The following is a 21,068-nucleotide window of genomic DNA, read 5'->3' on the forward strand; positions in this document are numbered from 1 at the left end:
GAACACTCCAAAACAGAAAACTAAAACACATCACTCTCACAGAGATAATGTAATAATGTAAATAAATGTTTATTTATCCTATGGATACATGTCTTTCACAGTTTTGTGAGAGATTATTGATGAACAGTATGGAAACCAGTTGACACCACTCAGTATTTATAGGAACCTTCAGCAAGTAACATCTCTAAAGGCCAGAGAAATTCTCTTTTTAAAAGGTTTGATTTTGAGAATGACTTTAGCAGAATTACTCATGAAGTTTAAAAACAAAACAAAAAAAGATACCAGAGCTCCACCCCAGTTCTAAAGAACAGAATGGGGGTGAGAGAGTCCAAGAATATGGTAAACTTGCAATTCTATGGGTGATTCTGCCAGGCGTTGTTAGTTATGGGAAAAAAAAAAAAAGATATTTAACTTTGAAACAAAAGGAAACAAAATCAAAACAAAATTTAGCACAAACAAGAAATAACGAAGCAAGGGCATAATTAAAGACAGAAGAGCGAAAATGCTTTTTCCAGGTAGGTCTTCAGCATGCTATTTTCCAGCATGCTATTTGTTCACACTTTTTTAAACAGCTCCACTCACCCTACTCTTCCTAAAAGACACACCTATACAAATGTCCTCCCAAAGTACATCTTTAACATTTTTAATATTACTTGCCTCAATCTAGAAGTATAACTGAGAACAAAAGATCATATGTGATAATGAAAACATAAAATGCTACCCGGAAAGGTAGTCTTATCACTAAAATACAGGAGAAAGCTATTGGTTGGGTGCCGCTCCTCTACGTTCGGAATGCCCTAGCACAGGTATTACTCAGCATCTTCTATTAGATAGCTTATTATCTCTCCCTTTTAGCAGAAAAGGGACTCTTTTAGGAAAAGATGTTTGTTATATTTCTCTCTGTAACTCTGGTAGCAAAACGGGATCCAGCACCCAAATGGCATCACGTTTGTTGACTGATGCCTGACTCGGCAAGAAAGGCGCAGGGGCATGTGTATGTGGTCCTCTTCCACATGCACATGTGAACCTTCCCAGGTTCAAAGCTTAAAGTGGGGGAGAAAAGCCCAAGATCTCCAAATACAACTGATAAAGCAGACAATGACCAGCTTGCTTTATTTTTCATAAAGCCAAGTAATACTGTATGATCTTAGAAACAAATATAACTTAGACTTAATTCAAAAAATCTGAATCTTAAAAAGACAATGAATTTAAGAAAATCAATGCAGCATTTTAAATTACAAAGCCACTTCAAAACGTTGTTCTGCTTTTTAAAATCAGCCTCTAGTCTCATTCTTTAAATGAGAAACTTTCCAACTTTTCCAAGCATTAATTTTGTAGGTTGCTTAAGCTTTTTCAGTTGTTGGCAAAGCAATGGTATCTAGTTTTAGCTCCAACATTTTTATTCTGTGTGTCTGACTTTAAGGAAATGTAGCAATGTCATCCTACCATATTTTAAATTTAAAATGAACTAAGTTACTTTCCTAACTGATATTTCAATCATTTGTAATTCTCTAACCAAGTCTTTAATATAAACCATGGAATAAGTATGTTACCCTTTGATTTTAAATTGGATATATTCGCTTTGATAAAACTTTTTTGTCTCTTTATGAATTGATCATTTATATTCATTTATATTTCCAATTTTTACCAGTAGAGGGAGTAATCTACCAAAGACTAGACCATTCACATAGAAATGTTATCATAACCTAACTTTTCAAGGCTTAAATAATATCCACTCACCTCTTCTAATTATAGATACGCTTTCAAAACACTCAAGACAGCATATACTAAAGTCAAAATTTTCTGACCCATATTTTTCTGGTATGCCAAATAACTCCTCAATCTGCAATAAGATCTCTAAAGAGATACTGCACTTAAAGAATAAAAGGTACTGACTGACTACATTACTAAACAATTTCCTACAATGTTCTGATAGCTGCTGCAATAATACTGAACAGGACACAGGAACAAAGCTCAAACAACTGATGCAACGAGGGCAGCCTCCATATTCCACTGTGTAGGAATGGTTACACAGGGAGGGTACAACATGGAGAAATAAGGGAAAACAAAGTGTGTACAATAAGAAAAAAAAAAGCAACCATGAAACAGCTAGGTGACACCACCTGGTATATTATCTGTGACTTTCCTTTTAATTCATAATTTCAAATCTTATGTCTGTTCATAACTTACGTAGGCATTTAAAATATACATAAAAATAAGTATGGTATTGATGTTTTAAAACAATTTATGCTTTTGCAACTTGGTTTTTAATTCAATCAGGGAAATCATTGATAATACAAAAGATAAACCTACTTTAAAGCTTAACAGATTTTACTTAAGTGACCTTCATAATAACCATCTTACATACTTTTACCAACTGTCATTAATCTTAAGAGTGAAAAAAATGTCATTTTAATTTCCAATACTGAATCGGTAATCTTTCTTTTGAACTTTCATGCTGATAAAATATACAACATTAATAAAAATTAATCATTTTAACCATTTCTGGGTTTAAAATCCAGTAGTATTAAGTGTATTCACACTGACACACAACCATAATTCACCTGCAGAACTTTTTCATCTTTCCAAACAAATGCTCTAAACAAATAATAGCTCCCCATCTCATAAACCCTAAGGAGGCATAGCTCTAGTTTGTGTTCATGAATTTGTCCATTTGAGGTACCTCACAGAACTGGATCACAACAGTTGTCCTTTTGTGTCACTGAGCATAAGGTTTTTAAAGTTATCCGTGCTGCAGTGTGTATCACAATCTTACTACTTTCTAAGGCTGAGTAATACTGCATGTGTATTTTATATATATATAACATTTTGTTTACCCTAGGATTGCTTCCGCAATTTGGCTACTGTGAACAGCGCTGTTGCGATCCTTGGTGTATAAATATCCATTTGATTCCATGGCTTTCAATTCTCCTGATTACACTTAAGCAAGAATCACTGGAGGATCCTACAGTAATTTTATGTCTCACCCGTTGAGGAACTGCCAAACTGTATTCCACAGCGGCTGTTTTTCAATGTGTATAAAGTGATATTTCACTGTGGTCTGATTTGCTTTCCCTGTTGACTAATGATGCTGAACACCTTTTTATGTGCTTACTGGCCATTAGATTATGTTATCTGGAAAAATGTCTTTTGAACTCCTTTACCCATTTCTGAACTGGGCTGTTCACTTTCTCGTTGAGTCATACTACTGTATATTCAGGTATTAATCCCTAATCAGATGTGACTTAGCAAATGCTTCTTTCCACTCCATGGGTGGTCTTTTCACTCTAGAGCATCCTTTGAGGCACAGTTTTTAATTTCGATGAATCCAATTTATCTATTTTTTCTTTCTGCTGCCAGTGTTTTCGGTGTCATATCCAAGATATCAGCACCAAATCCAGTGTCATAAAGATTTTACCTTGTTTTCTTCCAAGAGTTTTATAGCTTTTATCTCCTAAGTTAAGGCCTTTGTCCCATTCTGAGTAAATTTCTCTAACCATTCTAAAGCAAGACGGGCAATTTAAAATTCCTCTTCTATAATTGCTGGTTCCTATCCTTTGCTCATTTTTCAACTGGATTATTTTTTTCATACTGCTTTGATGAATTCTTAATGTATCCTTAATGTACTGTGTTTTAAATATGTTCCAAATATTTTCTCCTAATTCAGTATTTGCTTTCAAACTTTGTTTCTTGTATCTCTGTCATAGAGAAGTTTTATGAACTTTTTAAGGCAAATGTGTTTTGAGTCTGATTTAAAAGATCTTCCTTGACTCTCAAGTTATAAACAAATATTTTCTAATATTCTTTCACCACCAGGATTCCCTCTGTCCCACTATTCAAAATGCCATCTTTATTAACGTAATTTTAGTAAACTCACTGACTAAATCAGACTAACCACCCACTCCCCATTAATGTCCCCAGTTATTCAAATATCTGAGTACCTCTATGGCCAATTGGTCTAATTTTATATGAATATTTAGTAATCCTAAAAGTAGTTTAAAGCAAAGCAAAGAAGGGCTGAATGGTGGCCCACTTAAAACCAGTAATGACCTCCTCTGTGGGCTTACTGCCTTAACATACAATGCAAAGTCTTTGAGTTCATTTAAATTTCACCCAGTCTACAAAACATCATCGAACACAAAAAGGAAGTTTAGGTGACTAACTTATACCTCATATTAAGAATGACTAATCCCTTTCTTATTAGATTAAGACTATAGAAAGTCAAAGTCGCTCAGTTATGTCTGACACTTCACGACCCCCATTGACTATACAATCCATTAATTCTCTAGGCCAGAATATGGGAGTGGGTAGCCTCTCCCTTCTCCAGGGGATCTTCCCAACCCAGAGATCGAACCCAGGTCTCTCACATTCCAAGGGGATTCTTTACCAGCTGAGGCACAAGACTACAGAAGCAGCATGTAACTGACTGACTCTTTAGACATGCTAAATTTCCTAAGAAATTACTTAAGGCCACTGACTAGGTCTGCTAGTTATTTTAATATATAACTCAAAATTATTAAATAAAAAATTTTAATCTCTTCTGACTTTGGCACTTGTCTGGCCAAATCCGAAAACAAGGACCCATGTCTCCTGCCTATTTTGTCATTTCACACATCTGGAAAGGAGGGTGGAGTCAGGACCAGTTTAGAATGTTCAACAGGCTACCAATCTGTAAAAATTCGATTTCATCATTTTTTAAGCACAGAGTTTCTCTGTACTTTGTTGTCCAATAAAGTAGCCTTGCCAATAGATGTTCAAATGTTACTATAACAAAGATATAATCTGTAGGGAGGTAACCTGACACCCTTGTTTCACTCTACCTAACACTAGAATTATTATTCTCTGCAAAACCAAACAGCTTCATAGCTCCTCCACACTTCTATCCCTCAAGCAAGCACAGACTCATCTGCCTTACATTCTTTTTAATGGAAGACACACTGGCATTACACAGATCTAAATCTATTTCTGGTTTCTTTAATTAGATCACAACATATGTAACACTTCTTCTCCAAATACATTTTTAAACCATGACCAAGGCAGGTGCTTCCCCAGCCCTCAACAGCACATTACCATTCTTTCAGTTATTTATTCACATAGCACAAATACCGACTGCCTATTCTAGGGATATAGAAGTGGTCAGGACAGAGATCCTGCTCTTGTATTCTTTATTAGAGCATTCTATTGTTGACACCCTCGAAATACAGCTTTTTAGCACTTAAGACCAAGACCCATCTTATATGAACCATCAACCTCTTAATTATTTGTTAAGGAAAATCCAAACACGGAAATCACTGTGTTGATGAGAAGAGTCAACAGGGAGGTTAACTGAAATAACACAGATGTCTCAATTTAGGGAAAAAAATGTATTTCAAATTAATGGACCTTTTTATAAATTTAGACTAACTGGAAAACAATCTGAAAAGATCCAAATTGTTACACAATTTATTTAAAGGAATACACAGGTAATTCCAAGGCAATCAGGTTGCTTCCTAGAAGCTTAAAATTGTATGTAAAATTCTCACATAAACTTTGTGATCAGCAAAGACACTCTGTAGAATTTAAATATGAATTGATTTGTAATCTCTTTCATGGCGTACAATTTTATGGAAAGAACATGGATTTTGGAGAAACCACATCTTACACAATACGTTTGCTGCTGCTGCTGCTGCTAAATTGCTTCAGTCAATGTCTGACTCTGTGTGACCCCATAGACGGCAGCCCACCAGGCTCCCCCGTCCCTGGGATTCTCCAGGCAAGAACACTGGAGTGGGTTGCCATTTCCTTCTCCAATGCATGAAAGTGAAAAGTGAAAGTGAAGTTGCTCAGCCGTGTCCGACCCTCAGCGACCCCATGCATTGCAGCCTTCCAGGCTCCTCCATCCATGGGATTTTCCAGGCAAGAGTTAGTGGAGTGGGGTGCCATTGCCTTAGACTTCAGCAATGTTCAAGCTTTTCATATCTAACAGACAATTCTTTTCCTCACAATGTTGTTTTAAAGAATAAAATGTATACAAAATTTTTGGCACCAAACTAGGTATACAGTTTACTTTTTATTATGTTAAGTTTCTCAGGAATGGTGCTTGAAGCTTTGAAGGAGGGCAGGGAGTGAAAAAAGTACAAAAAACAATAAATCATAATGGCTCACCCTACACAGGACAGTCTAATTGAAGGAACTAAAATAATAAAGTTGTAAGTGCAATAACAGACCAAAAGAAAAGTGTTTGAGAGGTTAACTGACACTGAGAACAGAAGGACATCATAGCTGGCTCTGAAAAAAGAGTCCTGAGTTCAACAGAATGGGAATGGAGGAAAGAATATATCCTTTTCAGCAAAGGATCAAGCCATGAAAGAGCATAACATGATCTAAAAAGAAGTACAAGTTTTTAGCAGATGAATTATACAGAGAATGTAACAGTGAAATACTGGAGATCAAGCTAGTTAAGACAGACGCAATCAGACTGTCAAGGACTTGCTATTGTCTTATTGAGAAGTATGAACTTTGATCCTTTGGGAAAAACCACTTAGGAAACTTTAAGCCAAGAAAAGAACACAACCCAGTATAATGATGTCACTGCTAAGTGCACAGACTGGGTAGAAGGAAGCACAGCAGTTATCAGAGGTTATTTCAAGAGCCCTGATCTGAGTCTCATGGCACTGGCAGTAGCAAGAAGAAGGACATACATGAATAAAATCTGGAAGAATTCAAGAGTTGTTGATGGATGGGTAGGGGTAGAAGGGCAAGAATGTTAAAGAACATGGAGTAGTTGGGAGGATAGCGTTATCACTGAGAACCTACAAATTAGGGGAAAGGGAGGCATTTGGTACACATTAACTTCTGGATACCAACTACTTAGACAAGGAAGCAGACATGTGTATGAGTTAGAAATAAAGTTTGGGAGTCACTTATATAGACAAAGTAGTCCTAAGAATTGCCAGCCAGCAAATGAGAACATGTTAGAGGGGAAGAAAAAAGAAAAATAACACAGTAAGAGACTAAACTCTATTGACATTTAAGGAGCAAGAAGAGAAGAGTGGGGAAATTAAAGAGCAGCAGTATTCTAGAAGTCAGGGAAGAAAAGAACTCCAAGATGAAGGTAAGAGCTGAAAAAAAGGCTGTTAAATGAACAAGAGGTAAAATGAGATAAATACCAAAGATCTTTTTTAAGGCCAAAGGATTTTTTTTCCCCCAAACTGAGAAAGGCTTTTAAAAATAAAATGTTCTGTAAACAAAACGGATAAAACTGGAAAACCAAACTTTCTTTAGAAAGTACTACTAACTAACAATTAATGCATTAAATCAGATTTTCTAAGAAATTCTCTTTTGGAAATTTAGTCCTGCATCAGGGCAAATATAACTTGTACAGTGAATTCTGATACGCCATCTTTGGGGAATTTGACAACATTTGGAATATCTTGTTTATGTACTATGCACTATATGATAAAGCATGGTTTAATAATGTGCAAAAACTGCTACAGGAGAAATCCAAACAACATACATAAAAGGAGAAGAAACTAGAAGCGAAAGAAACCCAAATACTTAAATCCTTTGTCAACAAATTAAGTCAGTGTGAAACAGTGGGCCAGATATTACAGTAAAAGTTTGAACACTCAACAGGTCCATGTCACATCTCCTAAACCCAAAGGAAAGAAAAATTCCTCAACAGTTAACTGATGCTAATCTGCTAATGAGTCTACTCATTAGAGTGATCTGTTTACTTAATGCCTTTAAATTTCCTTAGTTTCATAAAACAGTGTTAAGTCTGGGACTGTGACTGGTCTATGCAAATATGCTTATCCCATCACCGTGCTTCCCATTATCCATCATCTCCCAATTTTTTCCTAATTTTTTTGAACATTCTATGGTTATTAGCACAGAACTGGAATTTGGGTTGCAAATTTTAACCTTTACTCTTTCAACTAAGTCCTAATTCAGACATAAGACTCCTTATCTTACGGCCCATAACTCAGCTATCTAATTCACAAACTGAAACCAATAGTTGCATGTTACGTGGAAATGACAAGTTTTTAAATGTCTCTCTTCATATTTAAGTGAAAACTGAGACAATTTCTAGACTAAATCATGAAGACAATTATCACAGAACACCCAAAATTACTTGTATACACATGTGATGGGACATTCATTTAGCTTTAATAAGTTGTTTTATCCATTACTGTTAAAAATTAAGCACTTGACTTCAAAGCGTTAAATGCAAAACCAGTTCTGAGGCTCCACAATTAAAGAGATAAAAACTAATTACAGCTAACTCAAGATCTAATCTATGCAGTAACATTCTAAAAGACTTTTAAACGAATCTATAATTCAGAGTCTCACTGAAGCTGACGGAAATAATGTCATATAATCAGAAACTCACACTACAGTTCAACGTGCAGCATCTAGTAATAACGGCATACCTTTTCTTTCTGTTCTCTGAGCAGGGACAGAAGATGTGGGTGTAGGCAGTTTTGATAAGGTAGATGCTCCATTAGCATCAAATGATTTCTTTGGCTGGTGATCAGACTGTAGCGTAAATGGACTAGAAGGAACAGTGCTTGGGGCAGCAGTTGGATGCACCACTGGTTTGATGGGGTGCTGTACTGGCGCAGAGCTACTGTGAGTCTCTGCTCTTGGCAGTCTGTAGTCTCTGTCATTGTGTCTGCTTGTCTGAGACAAAATATTCTGTGGGAGCAAACTACTGGCATCACTGGAATGCTTGTCTTCCACTTTAGTTCAGAGTTCGGAAAAAGAGATGTCGGAATGACGGAAGGGGGAAGAAAAAAGATTACGTTAGAATCCTGTCTTTAACATCAGCTAATTTAGCAACATACTTGTACTTACATCTTTTCTATAAAACTGCAAGCCCAGTTAGTGTCTGCAGTTTTACCACTAGCATATAAACATCCAAATACTGGAAGAGGAATTTCAGATCGACTATAAATATTAATCCTGTTCTCAGATTTCAAGTGGGCTACTAGTTTGGGGGGATTCTTTAGAACCACACCATAGTTCCAACAGAACATTTTTTAAAAAGATCAATATATGAATTTATAACATTTCACTCAAATTAAAAAAATATTTTAAAAACAGAAAAAGCAAATGATCCATGCTTTTAAAATATGGATCTTGGCTCTAATAATTGACTGTATCATCCACAGTGGTTCAACTGCAAAGAATTATTACTTTGTTAGCCTGATTTTTCTGAATACTGAAGCAGCTAACTAGTGGGCTCTAAAGTTGTTGGTACTAGGGCTAAAACAACCTCATTTAGGATGGCTGAATTTGTGGAGAACTCTGCATTCATTAAGTAAATCATTTTAAAAATGCTAACAAATACCAGATATTTTAGTTATAAAATAAAGTTATAGATAATGCTATCTGAAAATAGAAGCCCTACATCTGCAGCAAAGTTAGAAAAATATACTTAGGTATGTTAAAAACAGATTCTCTTCCAACTTAAAGCCACAAAAATAAATTTTAAACTCAAAATACTTTTGCTTCTGCAAAATAAGTACAAAAGAAGGAAAATCTGAATGATCACAGTTAAAGAAAATTTATATTTATCAAAAATTCTCCAGCCTAAATTACAATAGCCTCCCCAGTAACTAAAGGATGAAAGCAACTTCCATGTAGAAAAACATCTTAAGATTCAAGCACGTGATTACCAAAGGATGCCCTCCCTGTTGAATGCAGTGTTATTTTTTTCCAATTCATGGTTCCTCCAAGTCTAGAGACCACAAGAGCACAAAGAAGGAAGTATGCTTAAACTACAAATCAGTTTTCAAGTTGGCAATGTACACTTTCTAACATTATAGCCAAACAAAAGGTACTGGGTATAGTACTGGATACTGTCAAAAAAAAAAACAAACACCAAAACCACTTTAGTCATTATCAAAACAAGGTCTTTTGACTTGAAGACTTAATGAAAATCAGGGTTACAAAAGATGCATTTATTACTGTACCAGAAAAATAAACAGACTGAGCTGCCACAGCAGATCACAAACATCTGCTCCCTGATATTAACTTATCAGTAAACCATCAAGTTGAGTGCACATACAACTTAAAAATTTATTCTAGAGCTTCTTCCTGAAAATAACACTACCACAAGCTTTTAGAGACAGATTTAACAGTTTTAAAAAACAAAAACAAAACATGCCCAATTCCCATCAACCTTGTCACTTTCCTCATGAAGTAAATGCCCTTTGTTTTATATGACTACAGCCAAAATGTATCAAGTATTCAGATGAAAATTAAGGGTACTTCTCACATGTGTAAACTCTGAGGGTGAGGGGGGGATACAGCAGCAAAATCACAGCAGATGAGAATGCTATGGCCCCAACAGCTTTCTATTACTCACAACTCAAGAAGAAACACGATTAAAGTGACTTGATCTGCACATCCCCACAACAAGAACATTAAGCATGTGTCTGGAGACACTTCTGATGGTCACGACTGGGGCAAGGAGAGGAGTGCTACTGGGATCTTAAGTGTGGAGGTGGGAACAAGCTCTACATTCTACAACAGAGGACAGAATCCACCAAGAATGACCTGACCCAGAATGTCAGTAGAGTCACTGTTGAAGAACACCAACTTAAAGTTTCCCTAACCACAGAGCAACCACTCTACAAGGCACAGATTAAAGATTAAAAATCAAACAGAACACAATACAACCACATCAGTGCAATTACAGTAGCAGTGATATCAAATTTAAAATTTCACCTATACAACTTCAGTGTCAAATTGTGGATTATTTGCAACACTGCCAAAAAACCCAAAACCCTAAAAATGCTCTTAAAAATCCTTTCTTCTACCTTTCTCTCTTTACGTGTAAGGTGTTCCAATCCTTCCTGCTCCCTGCTCCATACTTCTTTAGTGGGCTGTTAGGAAGAACAAAGCTTTAAGTGCCACCTTACATGCATACCAATGTACCAGACACAGAGGAAACTCTCCCAGCAGTTTTTGGTAGACAAAGTACTTCAAAGGCTTAGTAACTATTACTCTCACACCAGGTACAGTCAGTTGACCAATTAAAAAAAAAAAAAAAGTAGTAGCAGCAATACAGCTAAAATCCTTTCTCAAACATTACTTAAAACTCAAAAAGTGTAATATATGACTACATTTCAACACAAACACAGACCCACTCTCTTCCTCTACACTTCTAGGAATTTAACTAAGGAAGTAATCAGGTCAGTGGGCAAACACAGAAATAGCAGCACTGTTTACTGTAGGAAAAAGCTGAAAACCACACCAGTTTCCACAGACAGAGGATTATCTACCGGACATGAGCATGTCCAAAAAAGGGAACAGCATGCAATCAACATAATAAAAGTGAAATTATAAAATGACAAGCAAACATATGTTTGGAAAAAATAATTTTTTTTTGGCAGTGCCTTAAGTCATCCAGAATCACAGTTCCTCAACCAGCAATCAAACCCCCGCTCCCTGCAGTGGAAGCATGAGTCTTAACCACTGGATCTCCTGGGAAGTCCTATATCCTTGAAACATCATTGAGTAGAAAAAAAGGTTAAGAACAGTAACATAATCTGATTTTGATATAAAATACATACACATGTAGTTTTTATATACTATTATATGCAGCTAGAAAAAAAAGTTTATGTCAAGTGTTCCTGAATCATGAGATTAAAATATTTTTCTTCTTTCATTTTTAGTAACAAACATATCTAACTTCTGAAATCATAAAGAAGAAAAACTTACTTCACTTCTGAAAGTAAAAACAAGACAGAGATAATTTAAAAATACAACTATGGTTTCATTTTCTTAAAGATATTTTTTAAGCAGACAAAACTTGTATTTTCACTTCTGTCAACATTTCTATCAGATTTCTAATTACCCGCAAGAGAGGACAAGTGCCTAGGTTATCTTGGAAGGGACACACACACTAGACGGTAGTCTTTTCCTCTCTGGGAATCACCAGCCTCTTATGTGGAGAGGCCTGCCCTAATAACTAAAATATGTTATCTTTACACCCAACTAGCCAGTCTTCCTGGATACCCATAATTTATTCAAGAGGACCACAAGCTGGGCACTATGTATTTTTTTAATCTGGAAGCAAAAGCCACTCATGTTTAGTTATTCACCAAAAGTCAGTTACTTAAGTAAAATGAGACCACAACCAAAGTCTTCTATATCAAAATACAATATTCTTAATTTCTTAGAGTATCTTAAACCATTTTTATTTTCTAAAACTCAAGTACAATTTAATATAACAAGTTTAATGTTTCCAGAAACACATTTTAAACATTCAGCCCTACAGAACTATATTATATTTCACCTTAAATAATTTTTCATCAAAAGTTCAATATCCTTTATTGAGACCAAATATATCCCTACTTTTTTGAGTTACAGAATGAGAACTCAAATATGCTTAAGTCTAAGAATTTCCAAAACACATCTTAAAATTCTCAAAACTTGATAAAGAGCCTAAGAATTCTATGTGGCATTTAAATTTTATTCTGGGCAAGACAAGTCACTGGGAATAGAACATATGTGGTAAAATCTTTAAATTCAAACTTTACTTGAATTAAAAAAATAAATTTACATTACCCATATTGTTCAACTTGGACAAAATTTGACCTTAAGAGAACACGAAGGTATGCCCATAGTACCAAGATAGCACATAGATCTATGATCATTATGAAACCATTTCCAAATACAAGAATAAACAAGTTTTCTCACTGCCAACACAAAAACAGGCACTTCATGTCACTGTCTGTGTACCTTTAATTATTAGATTGAAATCCAGGAAGGTTTGCAATGTCCAGTTTAAATGGGGGGAGGTGGATGTTGCGGCGGCTCCTGTTTTAAGAAGTTAATCCACAACATAAAATTTTACTTTTTAACCAACTCAGTGACATCACAGCCATTATGAGTAGTGATGAATACACAGGTATATTCATTCTACTATGTACTATTCTATTATATACTCTTTCCCTTTTCAAGAAACAAAATAATGTAGGTTACAAGGACAGATTCAGCATAAAAGAAAAAACCTGTTATGTTTCTAACTATTTTACATTATAAGTGGCGATGCACATATATCTGTAAAGTAAACAAACTACTGGAATGAATCAAACACTACATTAGTTCAAAGAAAAAAATTAATACTTACTTCCGCTGGCAAACCCACTAGTGGCTGTTGCTTGCATCACCTCTCTTCTGTAATCTCTATCTTTCGGGAAGCTATTAACTGCCATCTTGTTTGCTTCTTTTTGTCTCTGTTCTCTAAAAATAAAAGATAAACCCATAAAAATTATAACAGATACAATGAATCTACACAACACTTCTGGTCAAATGCTTAAGGAAACAGTACACTGAACATCAAAGAACAAGGCAGTGATGTCATGTAACTGGTGTGGGACCTGGGACACAGCAACAACAGTAATGCTTCTCACTGACGGCAACATTACACTGATTATTTACATGCCATGAACCCTACAACTCAACACGGTAACAATATTTCTACATTCTACATGAAGGAAACACTGTCCTACAAGATGAAGATTTCTAATACAAATTATAGAAAAGATGAATAAATGTAGATCAATATGTTTTAAAATTAAATATACTGTTTACAAGGACCTTGTGGACAGCTGCTCATCTGTCCTAGTTTTTAGGTTTGTTTTTTAAGAAAAATTATGGAAAACACAGACAGTGGTCAACATTTTAATTAAGAAGAGAAGTGATGAATAGCACACTAAGAAAACTAAATTTAGAGTGTTTAGCGCCCTAAGATGTTAGCCTGTAGAATCAAGGATGAGAAATACTGTTCAATTAAGCACAAATACCTCTCAAGCCACTCTTTTGGTTTTTCCCATTGTGAAACTTCTGTTCGACAATTGTAGTAGTATTTTTTCCCAGAAGAGCTAATATGCTCAGACCAGTCATCTGCAGAATCATAAGGCTTAAAAAAAATTAGAAAATGTTAATATAATTTAATCATTTGATATATCAAGACTGTAAATGGTTTTACAAGCACACATGGGGAAAAGACCTTAGACAAAGGTGCCCTCATCTGAGATGGAATCATCTGCATGTACACTTTAGGAGCTCTTAGTCTAAGAAAACCTTCAACTGTAACAATGGAACACTCCACTCCATAAAGTATCAAATTAAACAGTTCAGTATCTTTACTAGGTACAAGAAGAAAGACATGAAATTAACATCATGCTAACCTTAGAAAAGCATTACAAAACCCCCATCACCACAATTTTAACTGCTGAAGTCTAGTCACACAGAGAATCCACTCTCAACTGACTGGCTTGATGGCATGAGAGCACATCAGTTCTGAACACTTTAAGGCACAACAGTAATCAGTGTAACAGAGAACAACCTGCTTGTATTCACTGTTACTTAATGGGGGATAAAAGCACACACAAGAAAGCTTCAGTATAAACACAGGATATTAAAAGCTACGAATTTGCTCCAGCTTCACAATCCACAAGACATGTCAAGTATTAACTGAACTTGTCTCGCACAACATACAGCATCAGCAGCATAGCACTCATTTTCCCAGAACTAAAATTGGTCTGTCTTAGTTCTCAGATAGTCTCTTGCTGGTCATTTCATAGACACTGTAAAATTACCATGGAATTAAAAATTACCTGAAAGGCCCAGTGCTCATGGAACTAATCTCAACAATGTAATGTTTAACTGCCTGCACTAGCTCCAGGAAATCTGGGGGAAATCCTAGTATTACATGAATTTATTGATAACTGTTTACCAAGCAGCTTTGAGATTAAAATGAAGCAAGAGTTATACTTTGGGAGTTCATCCTTCTTTCTTGTTCACCACTGTGCAGAGGGACACAATTTGAACACTTCAAGAAATGAATTCTTACGCACTGCCTATTCAGCTTGAATTTAGCACATAGGAACAAGCTAAGAGAACATGTCCATACATCACAAAACTAATGAGTGACAGAACAAAAGATCAAAACTCAGGTTTCCGGGTACCTATTATTTCCACTAAATCAACACCAATTTTGAAAATGTCACAACAATTTTGAGCATAGCTGAAGAAACACTGCAGATTCTGCTCTCCGGCTATTTCAAAATTGTGAAGCTGCTGGAAATCAGCCCAGTGCTTCCAAACCTCTAGAGATCAAGGGAGAGTTAATGCTCAACACCCTACCCGACTCTAGCCAGGAGAAGGCTTCACCAGCTGCAGGAATCCAATCCAGAAGGCAAAACTCGAAACAGTTCTTCTCTACCATCTACCACCCCCTAGATCTAAATTATTATGCCAACAAAGCCCTCTATGGATGTATTTGCAAGATTTGGTTTGCTGGGCAGGTGATTACATGGGATTACTAGTTCGGTCTAAAGGCGGACAGAGGACATCAGAGTAGAACAGAGAGGCCTAAGCCAGTGAGTGCTCTTCAAAAGTGATGGTTATGCAAACTATGACCTGTCCTGGAGGAGACAAGGAGCTTGCATCAGAATATATATAAACACAAGACCTTCCCAAGCCAAAGGTCTTGCTTTAAAAAACAAACATATACCATAGCTCAACTAAAGAGTGTATTTAATGACAACTAATTTCCATTGTGGCACAACCTGCAGGACAATGAGTTAAAAGTTCACAGACCAGAAGCTCGAAGAGCATGGGTCTATCAAATCCTAGGTTAGTACAAGTTAATATCTTACTTAACAAAATGTGCTCCAGGGTACAGCATTACAATCACATACTAGTTATTTAAGTTCATCTTCTCCACCCTATTTCTATCGCCCAAAACAGGTTAAGGAAGGAATCTTTTAAAGAAACAAGGAAATTACTTAAATGCTGATATGCAAAAGCAGGTGTTCCATTGTATTATTCTTCCCATGTGTTCTTCCCATTGTATTATTTTCCACTTTACTGAGGTGTGACTGACAAATATAATTTTAAGATATTTTATTTAACCTGGGTTAAAATAATGTGTTTTTTTTAACCTGGGCTACCTAATATTCATCGGTGCGTCTCTTTCATTACAAAAATATTAATCAATGGTGATTTTATATTTTACTTTACTACTCAAAAAAAGTCTATTAGAAGTGATTTTTAGTTGGAAAGTAACCTTCAGATTACTTCAGATTACTAATGTTCAAAAGCCAGCTTCTCAGGTAACATTAAACTCGGTTTGTAAAAAACTGTCATGCCCACTGGGTACATTATGATGAAAAAGACCACCACTTGAAGGTTAATTATATACCTAGAGTTGAAATTTACAGAAAGGGGAACCTTGATTCTAAAAACACATGACATTTAATCCCTGTTCTGTTGTCACTCACATAATGAAATCCCGACACCCTTTAGAATCTGGATGTTGCAAACTTTCTGATACCCATTATTTATGCTGATTTCATTATGCCAATCTATTTCCTGAAAATCAAGATAATCAGAAACCATTTTTCCTGAATAAAGAATTTTTTTTCACCAAAACAATGTCTACATGGCCCGCCTCTGTCCTAACAGCAGATGAACACAGAATCTAAATAGTGATGAAGGGAATATGAAGTTAGTCCTAGACTGTTTAATTAATGGGGCTATTTTTCACAAAAATGGATACTCATTGTAAAATATTCAGTATATTTCTTAGTGAAAATGATTCAGCAGAAGCAGTGTGATGATAACACCTGTGAAAGTTTATCAAGCTGCTATCTGGATCTCAATACCATCCTTCTATGTTCTGTGATGCTAAGGCTGGCAATGCAAATTACATTCTATTTAGCCAGCTGGCTTTCTGTTAAGTCTGCCAATACCAGACATTAGAGGACTGAAAGGCAGGAGAAAGCAGCCACAGCGGATCCCAGTTTCCAGCTCTCAATCCAGAATCAGAAACTTTCATTATATCCCTCAGAGAACTGTGCCGGGCTCCTCCTCTGAGCAATTAGGTTCTGATAACCCCCAACCTCTTCCTTTTGTTTCCAGTCCTCAGGGGTAATCACTATCTATGCTACTTTTTGTTTTGTGTGTTTGAAATTCTCTGTGCTAAAATAACCAATATGATTTGTTTTCACGAACAGACCCTAATACTTAAAACTAAGCAAAGTTTTTTTTAATGAAAATCATTGATGTCCCAATTTTCTCTGGAAATGTACTAATTACACTGATTCAGCAAGAGACAAAAAATAAACCCCAAGAGTTTTCAATACCACTTAAGGTACGATAACCACCTGAATAACCAATGCCTGCAAGATTCAGCCAATACTTTCCTGGCCTTTCAGTTAGTTGTCCTTTTGTCCTTCCTGTAATGGATTTTCCACACTGCTATCAGACGGTTTCTAAAGTGCAAATACAGCAATTCTCTGACTAGGCCCTTGAGGAGCTATCCACTGCCTTCACATACAGTCCACGATCCCTGGGAAGCAGAAAACGCTGTGTGATCTGGCCCCATTCTCTCTGTAACCTGAGCTCCTACCATTTCTCCACACCAGCAAAACCTGTGTTCTCCAAAGTGCTTTTTCACACTTTATGTTTTTGTAGGTGCTGTTCCTTTCCATGCTACACAAATTCAGATCTCTTCCACTACATGGGTTACAGTCAGCCTGTTGGCCAGCACAGCCTCTTCATCCAGGCTCAGTCCCCTCTTGAGGGCTCCCCCAGGACCTTAACATGCACTGATCTAATGGTTTACCGACCTATTGTCAGTCTCCGTATTTCTTTTGTTCTATACATCAAAAATCTATCATCTGCTTGGAAAGTTGAAATCTTATTTCTGCATGAATGTATTAGAACTTTCATTTGAATCCTAACTTTAAAAAGTTCAAACTACTTCATTAACAATTACTTCATTTTTAGAAAAACGTACAGTCTCTCACTGGGTTTCATGCCTTTCAGGACCGAGACCTCTATTATCACTAATGTTTTGTAGGCTATATAATATATAGTAGATACTCAACTTATAGATTTTAAAAACAGAAGTTTATGAAAAAAAAAAAGCTCAAGTCAAGACACAAGTTTCACAATCTGAAGTTCTTTGTATCTCAAGTATCACAACGGTAAATTCTGCTCCACAAAAGGATGTTAATGAAACAATATCAAGATGGCATATTCAGACTATCCTCAGTTTTAATATTAAAGCTAGCTCATTAGTTCAGGCGCATTAAGATCAACTTTGATTTTTTAAAATTTTGCAACATATTCAAAAAACAAAACTGCAAACATTAATATACTTACTGCATCTGAAGTTTTGCTTGGATTATTGCTTGGATTAGAAGAATGTGAATTTGAACTATGAAGAGCACTGTGGTTGTGTGAATTTTCTTGGGGAGAGTAACTGGTCCCTTTAAAAAATAAAAAGCAAAGAGAATTTTAAGTAAGTCATAGCTGATGTTTATACTGGGCTGTCGTCATACTACAGATATATCACTAATTCATCATTGCAAATCTGAATTGTTGTCATTTCTAGCAAACTGTAGTTTTTTTAAAAATTTAAAGTTGTATTAAAGACACAACATACATTTTTTAAAAAGGCCAAAATTTCCACTGATGAGAGAACAAAAGTGACAATTACCCAATTATCCACTGTCCATGGAATTCTCCAGGCAAGAACAGTGGGCTGGGTTGCCATTCCCTTCCCCAGGGGATCTACCCAACCCAGGGATCAAACCCAGGTTTCCTGTATTGCAGGCAGATTCTTTACCATCTGAGCCACCAGGGAAGGCTCAATTATCTACTAAGTTTTTGCAATTACTTGCCAACTTCTTTAAGTTTCCACACTTGCTCTTTAAAGTTTTGACAAATTTTAACTAAAACAGTATAAAGTTTTCAAAAAGTTAAGTTTCAGGGAAGGTGCTTGCTTTCAAGATGATGAAAATGACATCGTATCTCCTCACCACATGACCAGTTGCTTTAAAGTAATTCATGAATTTTATGAACCATGACCATCAGGGATGCCAGTTTTATCTTAAGAAAAGCCAAGATCTAAAAATCCAGACTTGATTAGTAATACAAAAGCTCCACTACCAAAGTAAGTGCTAGTATTTCAGTTTCATTCCATGAATTTTTCATCATAAAGGTAACATAATTCAACTTCCCACCTACTCCTTGTCCCAGAAAATGAACTAGCAAGTGGTATGGAGGCTACAAAATAATGAACAAAACCTGGAAGCAGGAAGAGCAATTTAGATGGTCCAGTGGTCCTGGAAATTAATTAGCAGTCAGAATCAGGGTGGTTATGAGAAGAATTTAGTAAAAATTAACTATTTCAATCAACAAGAACAACTACAGGCCTACCTTTGTTTTATTGGGTTTTGCTTTACTGAACTTCAGATACTGAGTTTCATACAAATTGAAGGTTTGTGTCAATCTTATCAGTGCTATTTTTCCAACAGCATTGGTTCACTTCTTGTCTCTGTGTCACATTTTGGTAATGCTCATAACATTTCAAACTTGTTCACTGTGATTATCTTTGTTACAGTAAACCGTGGAGAGTGATCTTTGATTTACTATTGAATTTGTTTTGAAACACCACAAATGACACCCACACAAGATGGCAAGCCTAAATGATAAATGTGTGTGTTCTGACTGCTCCCCCATGTCTCCCCTTCTCCACGGGCTGTCATCTTCTCTGAGACAAGTGGTATTGAAATTAGGCCAGTTAATAACCCTACAATGGCCTCTATGTGCTCAAGTGAAAGGAAGAGTCATATATCTCTCACTTTAACTGAAAAGCTAGACATGGTTAAGCTTACCGGGGAAGGCAGGTTGAAAGCCAAGACAGAAAGCAAATTGGGCCTCTTGCACCAAACAGTTAGCCAATGTGAATGCAGGAAGAAAGTTCCTGCAGGAAAATTAAAAGTGCTACTCTGGTGAACACACGAAGAAAGCACAACAGCATTACTGCTGATATCGATAAAGTTTGAGTTCAGATGGAGAGAAGATCATACATACCAGCCACAACATTCCCCTAAGCCAAAGCCTAGTGCAGAGCACACACTCTCTTCAATTCTATGAAGGCTGAGAGGTGAGGAAACTGCAGAGAAAAGTCTGAAGCCAAGAGGTTGGTTCCTGAGGCTGAAGCAATGAAGTTGCCTCTGTAACATCAAAGTGAAGCCGCAAGTGCTGATGTAGAAATTGCAGTAAGTCACCAGGAGATCAAGCTAAAATCTTACATTCATGAAGGTGGCTACACTAAACAACAAATTTTTCAACATAGATTGAAACAGCCTTCTATTACTTTCACACAGAGAAGACGTCAATGCCTGGCATCAAAGCTTAAAAGAACAGGCTGACTCTCTCAGGAACTAAGGCAGCTGGTGACTTGAAGTTGAAGCCAATGCTCAGTTACCACCTGAAAATCCCAGGGCCCTTAAGAACTATGCTAAATCTTCTCTGTCTATAAATGGGACAAAGCCTGGATGACAGCACATCTGTTTACAACATGTTTTCAGCCCACTATTAAGATGTATTGTTAAGAAAAAAAGACGCCTCTCAAAGTACTAGGGCTAACTGACAATATGCCTGGTCACCCAAGAGCTTGATGGAAACATACAAGATTCATGTTGTTTTCAGGCCTGCTAACATCTATTGTGCAAGCCCACGGATCAAGGAGTCATTTCAACTTTCTGTTCTTTTTCAGAAATACATTTCATAAAGTCATAATTGCCATAGACATGAGTCTGAAGTAAAGTAAATTAAATACCCTCTGGAAAGAATTCATCATTCTAGATGCCATCAAGAACATTTATGATTCATGCCTGGTAAGAGGTCAAAATATCAGCATTAACAGGAGTATGAAAGAAGCGCATTCCAACCCTCACACGTGACTCTGAGTCTTATCAAGACTTCAGTGGAGGAAGGAACTGCAGATGTGGTGGAAACAGCAAGACAACTAGAAGTGGAGCTGAAGAGGAGACTGAACTGTTGCCTCTCATGATAAAGCCTGAACGGATGAGGAGCTGCTTCCCATGGATGAATCAAGAAAGGTTTCTTAAGAGCGAAGCTACTGCTGGTAAAGATGCTGTGAAGACTGTTTGAAATGACAAAGGATTTAGAATATTACAAAAATTTGATTGATAAAAGCAACAGCAGGCTTGGAAATCACTGACTCCAATTTTGAAGACACAAAATGC

At 36.3% G+C, this 21,068-nt stretch overlaps 1 protein-coding gene across 11 annotated transcripts in view; it reads right to left on the minus strand.

The window, feature by feature from the left end:
* Positions 1-21,068, minus strand: part of WAC (WW domain containing adaptor with coiled-coil) — a 79,863-nt gene that overhangs the window by 15,867 nt on the left and 42,928 nt on the right. For 6 of the 11 annotated variants that reach the window (XM_069547739.1, XM_069547745.1, XM_069547740.1 and 3 more), the window contains exons 4-7: positions 18,172-18,278; positions 13,800-13,915; positions 13,124-13,236; positions 8,412-8,720 (exon numbers count right to left, since the gene is read on the minus strand). In XM_069547739.1, coding sequence (XP_069403840.1) covers positions 8,412-8,720; positions 13,124-13,236; positions 13,800-13,915; positions 18,172-18,278 — 645 coding nt within the window. The remainder of the gene's footprint in view (positions 1-8,411; positions 8,721-13,123; positions 13,237-13,799; positions 13,916-18,171; positions 18,279-21,068) is intronic. The other 5 variants (XM_069547746.1, XM_069547744.1, XM_069547748.1 and 2 more) reach the window with 1 other exon arrangement.

The sequence above is a fragment of the Ovis canadensis genome, chromosome 13, assembly GCF_042477335.2.
Source record: "Ovis canadensis isolate MfBH-ARS-UI-01 breed Bighorn chromosome 13, ARS-UI_OviCan_v2, whole genome shotgun sequence".
NCBI classification, from domain to species: Eukaryota; Metazoa; Chordata; class Mammalia; order Artiodactyla; family Bovidae; genus Ovis; species Ovis canadensis.